At 36.0% G+C, this 15,259-nt stretch overlaps 1 protein-coding gene across 2 annotated transcripts in view; it reads right to left on the minus strand.

The window, feature by feature from the left end:
- Nucleotides 1-15,041, minus strand: part of LOC143880015 (zinc ion binding protein) — a 63,981-nt gene extending 48,940 nt beyond the window's left edge. Inside the window, exons 1-12 of one of the 2 annotated variants that reach the window (XM_077382762.1) lie at nucleotides 14,812-15,041; nucleotides 13,996-14,182; nucleotides 10,492-10,704; nucleotides 10,241-10,380; nucleotides 10,014-10,109; nucleotides 7,649-7,716; nucleotides 5,544-5,645; nucleotides 5,165-5,309; nucleotides 4,709-4,852; nucleotides 4,479-4,598; nucleotides 4,203-4,259; nucleotides 1,095-1,154 (exon numbers count right to left, since the gene is read on the minus strand). In XM_077382762.1, coding sequence (XP_077238877.1) covers nucleotides 1,095-1,154; nucleotides 4,203-4,259; nucleotides 4,479-4,598; nucleotides 4,709-4,852; nucleotides 5,165-5,309; nucleotides 5,544-5,645; nucleotides 7,649-7,716; nucleotides 10,014-10,109; nucleotides 10,241-10,380; nucleotides 10,492-10,704; nucleotides 13,996-14,158 — 1,308 coding nt within the window. In that variant the 5' untranslated portion in view covers nucleotides 14,159-14,182; nucleotides 14,812-15,041. Of the gene's footprint in view, nucleotides 1-1,094; nucleotides 1,155-4,202; nucleotides 4,260-4,478; nucleotides 4,599-4,708; nucleotides 4,853-5,164; nucleotides 5,310-5,543; nucleotides 5,646-7,648; nucleotides 7,717-10,013; nucleotides 10,110-10,228; nucleotides 10,381-10,491; nucleotides 10,705-13,995; nucleotides 14,183-14,811 lie in introns of both variants that reach the window. The other variant, XM_077382761.1, reaches the window with a different exon arrangement.
- Nucleotides 15,042-15,259: the final 218 nt, after the last annotated feature.

Here is a 15,259-nt window from a genome sequence, read left to right on the forward strand (position 1 = left end):
ACTTGAACTGATCTAACAAACATATGCATATGAAATTCTCAAATGGAAAACTGTAGATTTGTACTGGCCTTTAGATAATTCTCTTTCATAAAAGGAGTGCAATGATTAAAGACTGGAAGAATTTTTATTTTTTTTAACCATCAATCAATACCATTCTCCTAAAAATTAATGCAAATAACTGTACAAAAAAGGAAAGTAAACGAACTAAAAAAAAAAAAACACTGTCATTGACTCATTGTCATTCTTTGATCTTGATCGGTGTCGTTAGCAGAAAAGAATAAATCCCCATAATCTCAAATTCCCAAATCTTCTCATCGAAATTTCATTATTCAACCTTCGGCAAAGGATTTAGAGGCATTGAACGGGTCATCATATTCTTAAATTCTTCAATATTGATGAGCCCATCTCCATCAGAATCCATGCCACTAATCATTCTCTTACATTCCGCCAGAGAAATCTCGTCTCCCAAACCCCTCAAAGCCTTCTGTAATTCCCCAGCCGAAATCGATCCATTCCCATCGATATCAAAAATCAAGAAAGCATGTTTCAAATCCTCCAAAATTGTTTCAGGAATTCGGGTTCAGCTTTTTAACTTAAAATCGGGTCGGGTTCGGGTTGTTTCCAATTCATTTTACAGCAAAAGCTCAACCCGACCCGACCCAAGTTGCACCACTACTTAAAAGGTTCAATTCCCAGAAAACGAAATTTTAGAATATATTCAAAATAGAAAATTGGCTAATGCATTCCATTCATCTAGTGATTTGTAGGAAAGCAACAAGACAGCACATATGCATCAAGATAGAATTGAAGAAAAATGCAGGGGTATCTCCAAGAGACTAGCATTATGGTCTGCAAATAATGAATGTGAGTGACATGAGGACCATTTTCTTAAGCCACAACATATATCTTAAGGACAGCATATATAAATACATACATACATATATGATAGCTAGTGACTCTAGTCTTCAAAAAAACACTTCAGTAGGTTTCCAATATTCTAGCTGTAAGAGGTGATGCTTTTGATATTCATATATATATAGATCAATTGTTTAGCAGAGTTCAGTGTTTAAAACAGGAAGGAACCCCCTACGCACCTGCTCACTCACACCAATAAACTTCAGAGTGATCTCTTCAAATGATAATATATAGTTCATCTGCAGAAAATGAATGAAGACTGTTACCAGAATGTCCTCTAAATTAGTCTATGGTACTCCATAGAAATGACTTCATAGCTCCTATATGGTATAAGAAGCAACAATATCCAAGAGCACAGTTTCAACATCCTTGCACAAGGTATCATAATTTGTATTACAAAAAGATTTGAACGGTAATGTATTCAACCAATATAGTTTTAATAAATTTGTTATTTCAAAAAGATTTGAACATTTATGTATTCAACCAATATAGTTTTAATAAATTTGAGGCAAATGTTTCAAGACCTGCCAAAGAAGTTATTTTGTAGTTCCATGGGGATGACTTCGATCACAAGAAGTGCACCAATGTAGCCCAAGAGAAATGGTAATTATTGAACACTGAAATAGTTAGACAAGATACGACTAGTATATTGGGAAGGCAGCCTAACTCTTTTCAAAAGGTTTGCATGAATAATATGCTGAAGCAAACTCCATTTCAAAAAACAAAAAATATGCTGAAGCAATATGAGAAATCCAGTGCAGCATCCAAATGTAAGAAATAATATGGACACCAATGATCCTTCAATATAATATATAAAATTAACATAAGAACGGAATAATTAAATAAATAAAAACTACATAGACATCCCAAATCATCTCACAAACATGAAATATAAGCACGTTTCTTTTGAAATATGTTTATACCAGTCAAGAAACAGTGAAGATATGAATGTACTGATAAACAGATGACTACTCTGCTCTCACGGCTTCACTATCCAGAGCTCAAGATAAAAGTTCACCACACATGCAATTGTGTGCAGTACAAAACATGATGAAGAACTTTTGGGTTTCCACAAAAAATTTCAACAGTTTCTTACGAGACACTGATTTCAGAAGTTTCTGTCTCCAAGTGTGTAACCAGAGGGTCACAATTGATAAGGGTACTATCACTCCTCCTTGGGAGTGTTACCCTAAATACGACTCCTGGAATGCCAAGGATCAATTGATCATTCGTGAGAATGGGCAACGATCATGGGGCAGAATGAATTTTGTTTATATCAGGCATGAGGGTAAGGATAAGCATAATTGGAAATGGTGCTCTAAGGGATACATCTCGACGAGATCATTTTCTTTCAACTGGACAGCTTGTCTGGATAAGATTTTAACAGCGAATCATCTCATCCATCATAGTTGGTTCATCACCAACTGGTGCATTATGTGCTTCCCTGCTGAAGAATCAATTTGTCATCTATTGATCAATTCTTGATTTACTAACCATTCCTGCCTGATCAAGTTAAGAGTTTCATCTTCTCTCTATTTTCATTTCATGGGTAATTAGATCGATTGCAATTCCCAACCCCCGAAAAAAAAAACCCACCCCACGCCGGTCACGTAGGGGTGTACTATATGACACTTTTCCTCCCTTGTCTGCATAGATCATAAAAATTTTACCAATCTAGTTAGTTATGTGTTGATTGAAAATCCGATTTCCCATTGAAGTCCCCGTCCCAATAAAGCCACTAAGCAAAATATTGATGGTTATAGCATCGACAACCTTGGGCCGGCTGGCAAAGGATGTGGCAATGGCATTAGGGACCATAATGGCATTGTCAGGTTGTCTTTCTTCAGGCCGGTGGTGTTCAAAGGTTCTAGTGAAGCGGAGATTTTGGCACTGAAGTGTACTATTAATGTCTTGACTTCATCATTCTTGAGCCTTAGATCAGGGAGGTCAGTCCTTTCATGTGATTCTATGGCTGCAATCTAACAAGGAGTTCCATTGAAGATGTGCTTGATTGTATTGAAAATTGTTGGATTTCCTGCCATTCAAAAAAAAAAAATTTGTCGGATTTCCTCACTACCACACCCAGAGAGTGGCTAATTCAGAATATGACCCTTTAGCCCGTGTTGGCATCTTTAGGCCCAGTTTTGCAGTTAGAGATTCTTTTGCAATTATGGATGCCCCATTATGATCAGCCCCATTATGATCTTTGCGGTATTTTTTTCTTTTGCGCTTTTGTTGTGACCATCTCAATCACTTTCTACCTTCACTTTTAATAGAATTCATTTTACCATTCAAAAATAGGAAATCTATTGAGGAAAATTGGGAAAGGATAGGCAAGTTAATGTTGTTGTGCAGATGTCTTGTATTATCGCATTATACACGACTCCAACGGACCATTGAGAGCAACACACACACAGGTTGAGCTACATGGTCAGCTAGCTGAGGGTGCAAGGGGCAATCTGCCCTGTAGGGGTTTCCGGGGCAGCGCCCCAGAAGAAAATTTATTTTTTGTGTTTGACTAAAGGGGTATTTCGATTAATTTTATTTTTTGTGTTTTACTAAAGGGGTATTTCGGTAAATTTCTTCATTTGGTGGCATTGATATGTAAGTCACATGTTAGAGTTAAGGGATTGTGAGATTTTCTTTGTCCTTTCTTGGCGAAGAGGAGAGTCAGTGACCCTAAGACCAAAATAGTAAAAACTCTTCTCCCGTGGACGCAGGCACACTCCCGAACCATGTAAATCCTTTTTCCTTTTTTTGGTAGGTAAGCTGGAAACCAAGTAAATCTTGTTTTTTCTTGCGTGATTGTGTTTCGTTGCATCATTTCTTAACATTTGATGCAAATCGTGCCGTATTCGAGATGGTATTTCTCAGCTTTTCTACAAATGCTTTACCAGGAAAATTTTGGTTAGCGTGGACGAGTCAGACAAGTTTTGGTTGACTCGGGCTGAAACAAAGCAGACATGTTAATCAATGACAAACCCTATGTGGTTTTAAACGTTGTTCTTGGGAAGTGATTTGCATTACTAAGAATGAGAGAACAAAGAAAGATACTTGACTAGTAGAGCAGCAAGTTGAACAAAGTATGACCATGTTAATGCAATAGAAATTACAACCAAGATGACAACATGTAAAAGTAATACAGGAGGGAAAATTCAAACACATACATACAATTTATATCAGAAGGTTTCACATTCCAATGTTTATGAAATAAGGAAACAATTTATATCAGAAGGTTTCACACTCCAATGTGAGAACACAGATAAATCCAGAAAAATATATCTCACCTTTGCGTAAAATGATGCTGCTCTAACAAAATCTTTTGCAGAGAAGGCAGCTTCAGCCTGTAACACTAACACAATTGTTTTAATCATATGCTGCTAAAAAAGAACTAAGGTATTTACAAAAGAACACCTAACATTAATTGTTGAATTTTGACTTTTCATGAGGGAATCAGCAAAAGATTTTTCAAGATCGAAAAAGTGTGGAATTTAATAGATCGCAATTGAAGATATGGAATGGCGGGAATACATGCAACTATACACAAAAACAGTAACTCTTACCTGTACTAAATATACTTGGTCTCTCTGGAAAGGATAACGACAATGCGCTAAAGCGGCAGCATATTCTTTCATGTCCAGATACACTTGCCACATATCTCGGCCTTCATCATGAACAGATACCTGAAACATGGTTAACATCAACAAGTTCAAATTTTATGAAGGTTAAACACAATAAAAAACTAATATATATATATATATATATATATATATATATAACCAGATGAGGTAACCTGAAAGATTGAGTTATGATCGTAAGCATAAAACAATCCTGCGGTGGCATCACTACACAATCCAATGATCCCTCTTGAAATTGGATCCGGAACGTGGTCAAATTGAAGTTCCTCGATGATCTGTTGGCTAATTCTATTGACGACCTGCAAAACATTGCAAGGTCTCCGTAAAACAATTCCAAAGGGCTTATCTAAAATTGTGCTCTGGTACACGTCCAAGAGAATCAATAGGTGATGGCATACTCGTCAGATAATAAGCACAGAAACATCAATAACAAATATATAATCACCAATTCACTGCTCTAAATTGAAAATTTTGTGCACTTCACGAAGATGAGAAACTAAAGGCTTGCTTGGAAGGCCTAAGTCTCATTGTCGGCAAAGAATCGGAGTGTATAATGACTGTGTCCCAGTCAAAAAGTAAAAATAAGAAACGAACAGTTTTAATGTCCGTACCTTAACATTATCTCCAATAAGAAGGAGAAAATGAAATTCGGACACTGCAAGAGATCTTGGTTTAATTGCTTCCCCACCTTCACTCAATTTTGAATAGTCTAACAGGGCCTTGTTCTCCACAAAATTTTCATCTCCATTGGTTGAACTAATTGAGAAATTTCCAAAAACAAATGGAAATAAGTAGTGCTCATCACAAAACAGTGATCAATACTAGACTAAAAGCAAACAAATTATGAATATCAAGTATAAACGGATAACAGGTTTCTCTTGCCGCTATACACTACCATAACAATAATCAGCAGTACTTACAAGAGTACACACATTTATGAAAATTGCGATCTGAGTAGGGGGAAAAAAAGGGTAGAAGATAATGTTCTACCTATGCTGTGCTCCAAAATTAAGGTTCCCATGATAGATACCAGCCCCAGAAAGCCAGGCAAAATGTTCAGCTCTTCTTTGCTTGATAAAGAAATGAAGTTCACTGCAAGGAAAATAAGAGCGAAGGTGAGAGACGTCAAGTTTAATTAATAGCAAGTAATAGCAGGTGTATCCATCCTTTGAGAAGAAAGGAAGCAGATAAATGGGTGATAGAACATCATGAAACATCCAGCAAGAACAAACAGAACCAATAGATGAAAAATATCTTCCATAAACTCTTATCATCTACCAGAATTGTCAAGTCATTTCAATGGTAGAGGATACCAGATAAGACTGACCAACACTAGTTTCAGATAAGTACTCCTGACCTGACAAGAAAATTTTGGAAGACAGTCACAACTAACAACCAAGGAGAAAATATAATCATGGAAGCACGTTGGTAAGTCTCACAGTAATTGGTTCCTCTAAATTAATGAAGATTTAATCAAGTATCAATCTCATCATTTTTTTATTTTTATTTTTTATTTTTTTGAAAAGCAATTTCAGAGATTCATTGGGTCAGAATTTATTTTGAGGATAGGATTGAAAGAAGGGCATTGAAACCTAGGCCTTATATATTACAGTCAGAAATTAATATAAAAATTTGTAAAATTGCAAACAACCTTCATAAATTATTTATAATTTTGAGATAGAAAATCAAACCATCTGAAGGAGGAAATGCTATGTTACATGGCTATGGGTACAAATGTCTAAATCTTAGACGGGTACCAAGGGTCAAACTCAGCAAACTTCGAATATTAATATATATATAAGGTAATATTAACAACTTTAGTAGGTTTGTAAATCTAAATTTATTTTTTTTCAACATAAATTAATATTAGGAAGGACAAAATTTAAAACCTGTGGTAACAGTAAATGTGTTAGTGGTATTCAAAAATTTAGATAAAAGACATCAAGTAGTGTCACACCGAATCTAGAAGGGTCAGAATCTGATACTTGTCTGACAAGGGTACTTCGCCCAGTCAGAAGTATCTTGTAGCATATGGGAAATTAATTTAATCCACAAGAAAGTAAATAAATAACAAGAATTAAGTAAAACGAGAGACAGCACCCATGCAACTTAAGAGCATTGTGCTATACTCCAATGGACACCTCAAATTCAGAAGTTTCCCAACAATTACCTTTCACAAATCTCAAAACAAGTATATGTACTCTCTAAATCAACCTCAAAACCTATTTACAATCACAAAATTGATCTATTCTAATCCTGCCCATGGTTAGAACCAAACTTATCTTAAAGTTATACAACTTTCCAAAAAATTTAAAAAGAAAAAAAAAATTATTACACAACTTCTCAAAACTTGTAGGAAGAATCATCTTTCAAAAACCGTCTAAACAATCCCTTACCAAGAATTATTAGGACTCCCCAACAAAGAAACAGTAGAACCATGGCTTTGCTATATAAAAAGCTATCAAAACACACATTATCAAGAAGAAGAAAAACAATTAACGTGATGTGACTTGGATAGGGCCCAAAAACTACATTAACATGATATATACAGGAATTGAACTGCTTCCCATTCTCATGCAAACAAAATGAAATCTTAAAAAGATTAGCAGATGAAATAGCATAGAAAAGCTCTTTTTCAAATGGGGATGTTGTGATTGATTCTGTAATATGGCTTCACCCTGCTTTAAAAATCTCATAAGCAAGTGAAGCAGTTCTGTAAGCTGAAGCTATTCATCATTATTTTTAATATACATAACGGATAAAGATAGAAACTTTCAGACACATTACTGAATATCTAGCGTTACTCAAAGCACAATCTAAATCCTACAAAAGTATCCCTCTTTCTAATCGACATTCAGAATTGTTTCATAAACCACAATCCAAGGCCCATATTGGCAAGCCTTGTCTTAATTGCCTAATTTACTGCAATTTATTCTTCTTGAGCAATAGAATGGACTATGATGACTTATTTCCATTTCAAGCACACTACAACTTGAAATACGCCATACAAACAACATGATAAATCAAAAAAACATATTAAAATCCTTTTCCGTTTTGTTTACACAACTTCAAATATAAGCATGAAAAGCACTTGCCTATTTGGTATCTCTCCTGGAAGCTCCATAAAGTGCACCACACGATCTGAGTAGCTAGCAAACACAGTCTACAAAAACTTGCCAACATCAATACCATAACACATTCAAAACAAGGATCCGGCACCATTATGACTACAGCATATACAGCCACAAGTAGTTAACTGAGTATTTTCTGGACGCTAGCATCAAGTCAAGAGAAACATTGACAAACAGATTTCTAGGTTCCAAGCTATGAATTTAAATGGAAGTTCAAGAAGAAGCAACTCTATCACAATGTGTAAGTTTATATGCAAGCTACCATGTTGTAACTAAAGGAAGTTTATGCATCATTCAATTTTTCTCCATCTATTTTCTGCACAACACAAATGTGAATTGATGCTGTCTGTTCAAAAAAAGAAGAACAAGTGTTTTAAAAAAATTTCTTTTTTCCTAGTTTCATGTTTCTTGGACAATAACAATAATAACAAACAAATAAAAAATCTCTCCCCTCATTTAAATTTGTGTCTGCCTACAACCTTTGGGAAAGGTTGAAGGATATTTGTGCTAGTGGGGGGAGGAAACAAAAGGCGATCCAAGAATGGATGCCCCCTCCACTGGGTTCCTTAAAGCCTAATTTTGATGGCTCTAGCTTGGGGAACCCCGGTCCAGCAGAAGTTGGGGATGTTCTCAAAGACGAGCATGGAGCGGTTCTATGCGCCTATGCAGGCCCTATTGGGACAGCTGACACCTCTGAGGCGGAGGTGCGCCCTGCTTATCAAGGTTTGGAGCTGGTTAAGAAAAAGAACCTTGATAATATAGTGGTAGAAGGAGATTCATCAAATGTTATCAGTTGGCTTAAAGGTACTCACAAACCTCCCTGGAGATTTGACAAGATGTTTGATGAGATGTTTGATTCGGGTCAAAGCCATGGAGATAGAGTTTAATTATGTTTGGCTAATCAGATTACGGATAGTTTAGCTAGAGAAGGAGTTCTCAAGGATTCTCTAGCTCTCTTTAATTCTCTCCCGCCGTGATATTTTCTTTGTAGTCTTCTTTATGATGATGTATCCTCGTTCTCTCTCTGTATTTTAACCATCTCGGTCCTTTCTTTTAATATTATTGACTACCATTTTCAAAAAAAAAATTAATAAACAAATAAAAATGTGACGTTATATCCCGCCTCCTGGGAGGGCTGAACACAACTGGCAACCACCTTTAACCCTTAAAACACTGGTGCATTGTGTAAGTGTTCCCTACATCACTTCCAATCCGTGTAGGGACACTACCAAAATATATTGACACCAATCTTTTTAAAGGTAAAATGTGAATGCATGATCTTTAGCCCTCTGCTGGCAAGCGAGGTATAAGCCTCACAATTTTTATTTTTATTTTTATTTTTTGAAAAAAAGCTTAACTATAAAAAAATACTCTAGAAAAAATATTATATTGACACCAATCTTTTTAAAGGTGAAATGTGAATGCATGATCTTTAGCCCTCTGCTGGCAAGCGAGGTATAAGCCTCACAATTTTTCTTTTTCTTTTTCTTTTTGGAAAAAGCATAACTATAAAAAAATACTCAAGAAAAAATATGCTTCATTTTCAAGCATAAAACAAACGATTAATAATAAGAGAATGCAAAAACTAAATGGTAAATGCAAAAACTAAATGGCAACCGTTGAATGATATATAGACAGACTTGACTTATAAACATGGCAGCTTCATCATATCTTAACTTGCAAGTTGGAATATTAGATAATTTTCTGCCCTATACGAGTGTCGGCCTTAGAAGCCAGAAGAGGAGGCAAAAGCAAGGATTGGGATGGGAGCAACGAGGAGCTGAAGGTAGTCTTAAGTGATTCAATTTTGGGAGCGGTCTCAGAAATTCCTAAAAGTGGGTGACCAAGCTTCTAAGATCTGGTAATACCTCTTTATGATAACATCCACATGCAAATGTCCCATCAATGCCTCTACCAAGAAGATTCAGTAGTATAACCTAAGGACATGTGGAGAGGCAGTGAGGAAGGGTCCCCAGTCGTCACTCATTACTAAGTCAAGTCCAACAGTGAGAGAGGAGGGGCAATTAGGAATAAGGGTCCTCACTCATTACTAAGTCCAGTCAAGCAGTGACAGTAATCGTTTTTTCCTTTTGTCTAGTGGTACTTTTCTTTGTTTTCTTTTCTTTTTCAATTTGTACAAATATCAAATAATCATATCAAATTTATGTAACCTAAATGTACCACCATAAAAATTATGAATATTCCTAATCTAATTCGTCATATATGAACTGCAAATGCATAAAATCAACAAAATAGAGATGGCGCAGCAATCAAGGCCAAGTTAGCAACAGCCCATCTAGGGACCTAGTATAAGATCAGCTACACTTACCTCCAACAAGCCAATACCAGTGAAAGAGTAAAGTCGCGTAGGAGTAACAGCCATTACATAATACCGTGATGTATCACCGATACTAGCCGTTTCCATCTGTACAATAGGTAAGGAATATCAGTATAAACACTAGCAATTGGATCTAAATAAAAATAAATTCGGTACCCATTCAAAAAAATGAAAATAATTTTGTGCGATGAAACAAAAAGCATGACTTTGGTTAATACTTGCAAACCCATAAAGGCTTCTGGAAGCTCAGTTAGTTCGAATAGCAATTTTAGATACTTCTCTTTTTTATCCTTTTCATCAACAGCAATCTCATAAAGTTGGCCATTATCTGTACCGAGAATGACCTCCCGTGTAGAAGCTGGGATTGGATCAATCAGATAAAACAGAAATGAGAGTCAATATACGAAATCTTCCTCCCCCTGCCGACATTTAAAAGAAGAGCTAAAACATCATCAACAATTGTAGTGACCTTCCGTGATTTGTTGTCTGTTCCAGGCAACTGCATTTACAACAAGACCTTTTAATCTGTTCAAAATACGAGGCTTGCCCCACTTTGCATGTGTGTAATATGTTTCGGCACCTCCGCTACTAAGAACGGTAGCTATGCAATGGCTCCCTCCTGGATCAACAAAGACTCTATGCACAGGTTGGTCCCCTGCTCTAGCAGCAGAGAGGTCAAGATCTGCAATGAAAAGAACAAGGAGAGATTGATCAGTGACTTCTGTGAAGAATTTTTATTTTTATTTTTTTTTGAAGGATTCCTGTGAAGATTAATGTGCATAGAACATTAATCCTGTGAAGATTAATGCTCTATGCAGAATATAGAAGGATATAAAAAGTCCCCGGAACTAGAAAAGATGGAGCAGAAAATAAGCAGGTGTAGCACGTCTCTAGTAACGTTCCATCGTCAGGACCAGAATAAAATTAAAGGTAAATGATACCTATGTCACAAATGTCGTTTTCGGGAATTTCTCGGCAAGGGAAAATCGCAGGATATATTAATTTTTATTAATTTTTTCAGGTTTATACCGGGAAATAAACGGTAAAAATAATTTATTTTAAAAATATATATAAATATTAAATTTAAAGAAAAAATATAAAATAAAAATATCATAAAAATATTGGGATAATATCGGGATATTATCGGAATATTTTATGATAAAAACGAAAATATCGCTATATTTTTTAAATCTCGGGATAGTTTGGGATTTTGTCGTTTTATCAAAATCTCGTGATAAAAGCGCTATATTTTGAAAATATTGGAGATATTTGTGACATAGAATGATACCCACACCCCCATTGCTTTAACAATGGCATTCCTCCCCTTATTTTACACTTCTGATTAGTTGTTAAAAACTGTTACAATTCTCAAAAAACCGTCCACAGTAAAATGATGTCGCAGAGAGGAAACCAGTGTTTAAAAAGGCGGATGCGGTGCAGAACGCGGCAGAAGAAAATCCTAGTCGAGTCGGCACAACACAGTCGAGTACTCGGTTGACGCGGCCAAGTACTCGGTTGATGTGGTCATAATTCGAGAGAGTCAAAGGAGTTTTTATTGATTCTGTAGGGAAAAACGCAGAACACGGCGGTAAAACGCGGAACGCGGCCAAGGTATAAGGAAGCCGACAAGAAGGAGTCCACAATGACGCGGGGGAGTTTTATAACTATGGCGGAAACACCGCCATTTGAGTCGCTCGTGCCCTTCTGACCGAGATGCGAGTACCTAAACGATATTGGTGTGATCATAGTTACGAGGGTGGGAAACGGAAACGGAAACGGGAAACGAAATGTGAAACAGAAATGGGAAACGCATGGAAAAAAATACAGGGGAAACGAGAAACGAGAAACAAGAAACGATAGAAAATCATACGAGAAATGTCTTAGGAAATGATGTGTTTTTTCCAAAATGATTTTCGTAAGTTCCACACATGTTTCCTACACGTTTCATATGCGTTTTCTACGAGTGTTGCATACGTTTATTACGCAATTACACATTATTTACATAAGTTTTCCATATGTTTCCCATGTGTTTCTGAAATATTTCTCCAATTTTGTATTATTTTGGAAACGTTTCCGAAACGTGTTTCCCTCATTTTAGGGGAAACGAGTTTCCCAACCGCCAGAAACGCATTTTAGGGGAAACGGGTTTCCCACCCGCCCAAGGAGTTTCTGGCAACTATGGGTGTGATACTATCCTCACTACATACTATTTGATTAATTATTTGCCCTCTTCTGTGTTAAAGTATAAATCTCCAATTACTTGTCTTGTTGTAGGACGTTCAACTTCTAGTATCGCTCTTCGTGTTTGGTTTTGTGTGTTTTGTCCAAAACCTTGATCCAACAGGACATAAGTGGTTTCCTAGATTGATTATGTTTTTGCGGGATACTATCTTTCACAAAAACGGTACAAGTGTCTCGAACCTATCACTAAGAATCAGTATGTCTCCATGAATGTTACATTCATTGAAGATAGACCATATTTTTCCAGTGAAGGTAAGACCATTCCCAACTATCCTCCAATGGAGTGTAGAAAAAGAAAAGATAATATTGTTCATGCTATTATCCAAGAGGAGAGAGTCCATGTCACTAAGTACAACAAGTACAGGGACTGTTAAGACCTTTGCTCATGTTGCCAAGTTAAACTGTGTGAGTAATTATCTCAGGAGTAGTAGAATAGAAGTGGTCTCTATATCAGTTGAATGTGAAGAATGTATTTATTCATGGGAGTGGAAGGAAGAAGTCTACATGAGTCCTTCATATGATTTATTCCTCAAAGGGGAGAAATGGATGGCGTATAGACTGAAAAAGCCCATTTATGAACTGAAACAATCATCTAGAACTTGGTAACAAAAATTCATTAGTGGCCTTCTAGGAATTGAGATGAGCTTTGCTGATCATACATTGTTTGTGAAGAGGGAAAAAAGTATTACATTTCCTATAGTCTATGTTGATGACAATGTTCTAAGTTCTAACCATGGATTTAAATTTCAGTTTCGGTTTCTTATATAGGCAAACCGAAATTTTGGCAAAAATTCGGTAAAAATCAAAGCAAATTTCATTAATGTACCAAAATTTCGGCCGAAATTTTGGAAATTTTGTAAACAAACTTAAAAAAATCACATTTTTCTGAAATTTTGGCCAAAATTACCAAAATGTAGGCCGAAATTTGGTACTCTGGCTAAAATTTCGGGTTTGGGTGACTTCGGTTTCGGTCCCAACTGAAATACAAAATTTCGGTATTTCGGCCAAAATTTATAACCATGGTTCTAACATGTGATGACATGGCCTTCTAGAAATTACTTTTCCAAATTTTGTAGATTGTTTTGCAAATGTAACATAGAAATGACTGGAATGTTCCAATCCTAGTGAAAACAGAACAGTCAGTAGAACGGAATTGACAATTTAGAAGCAAACGTATTCATATATAGTACACATCTTACTCATGTTACACACATACATCCATACACAGATAAGTATCTGTGTGCATAATTCATATTCGGGTATATAATATACCTGTTACAAATTTTAAAATGTATGTGTGTATCACTATAAGCCATTGTCGTGTGTGCAATTTTTGCAAAGTACATTTTATAATGTGTATGAAATCTTTATCTTTTTTCTTTTTTTTCTTTTTTTTTTTTTGAATGGTCATGTGAACAAACTCTTCTAAAACCCATATTTGGGATTTTTGGTCTCACACCCAATGTTTTGATCCACCAATCTCTGCCAATCTCTGCCTCTGTAGATGACTATCAATATTATGACATCCAACTATAGTATCAATAGCCACTGTTATGCTTTACAAACATAGACATGAAGAATATTGAGGCAGTGCAATACTTTGTGGGTCTTCATATTGATGTTCCTTTAATGGCAATTCTTAGATGTGTTACCTGACCAAATAACTAGTCACACAAAAATGATAAGACCTTTAAGAAAGAATCAAGTAAAGGAGATAGGAAGTAAAGCATACCAAAAGAATCGCCAACTCCAAAGTCGTGTCTAATAACCCATCCTTTACTCGTTCCCAATACAATGACATCATTTCCAGAAGCCATGCATGTAATAAGTCCATGGCCCTTTGCCGCATACCTCTCAAGGAGGTCAACTGTAAATACATGTCTACCAGCATCCATCTTCACTTTCAAAAAGTCTCAACTCTAGAAAGTTCCCAAAAATAAAATAAAATAATTCCAAATTGAGATGATATCAATGTATAGGCTAAAATAGGAACCTAGAACATATGAAATTAGCAGAAATCCAGAATTCAATACAGAAACAAGAGAAAATGTATAAACCCAACCAATACATTCAGATTTATGTAAAAAAAATGTAATGGGTGCCTTCAGTTGTACACACAAATTGCAATTTAGTGAATTCAGGGTTTTAAGAACACAAATATAATTATAGAAACCCCCAAATTGCACCTCCAGTACATCTGAATACCTATCTTAAGATCCCAAAGCAGTTACTAATAGATTATTCAATGTGAAAAGAATATTTGCATACAGGAATGTTTAAAAACCAAAATCAACCCAGAAATCACTCAGCTGAATTTCGCCTTTGACGCGAAATGGTTGATTGAAATCACAGACCTAGTGACTTAAAAAATCGGTAGAAATCATCAAACAAATGGTGAAAAAAAAAAGAAAAAAAATTAGAAACCTAGGGCATAAAAGTGATCCTAGTGTCTTAGGATCACAACAACTATTATTGCAATTCGTTGATACAATTCTCAAGGAATAATACTTAGTTGCTCTCTTGATTTTAGCTTGGTTTAAAGGCTTACGTGTCGAAAGCAGCACATCTACGGAACAAAATCGAAACAGAGCATGATCGTCGAAACTCTAGGTGGTGGGGAGAGGATTATTCGAGCCTATTTAGAACTGAAGATTGTGAAGAAGATGCTGCGGATTAAAAACCGCAAGGAAAACGCAAGATCAAAGGAGCTACAGCAAGCTTTTGATGTATGAAACAGGTATGGGACTTGGCTGGGACCCTGTTGGGTACGGTATGTTTTGAAAGGGATTTGGCCGAATAAGGCCTCATTGAGTCCGAGAGGTGCAACTCGGGTCGGTTTGAACCCATTTTTTGCAAACCATAATAACCTTTGAACACTATTCAAATTATAAAAGACAAGATGAATTAGTGCAATTATCAAAATATTTTAAGGCCAATATGAGTAGCCGTCTGCAACTTGGGTTGTGGACCCAAATATAACACGGGGGTTTAGAAAA

The sequence above is a fragment of the Tasmannia lanceolata genome, unplaced genomic scaffold, assembly GCF_043159265.1.
Source record: "Tasmannia lanceolata isolate RefF3 unplaced genomic scaffold, GAP_Taslan_0.1 ptg000006l, whole genome shotgun sequence".
Classification (NCBI taxonomy): domain Eukaryota; kingdom Viridiplantae; phylum Streptophyta; class Magnoliopsida; order Canellales; family Winteraceae; genus Tasmannia; species Tasmannia lanceolata.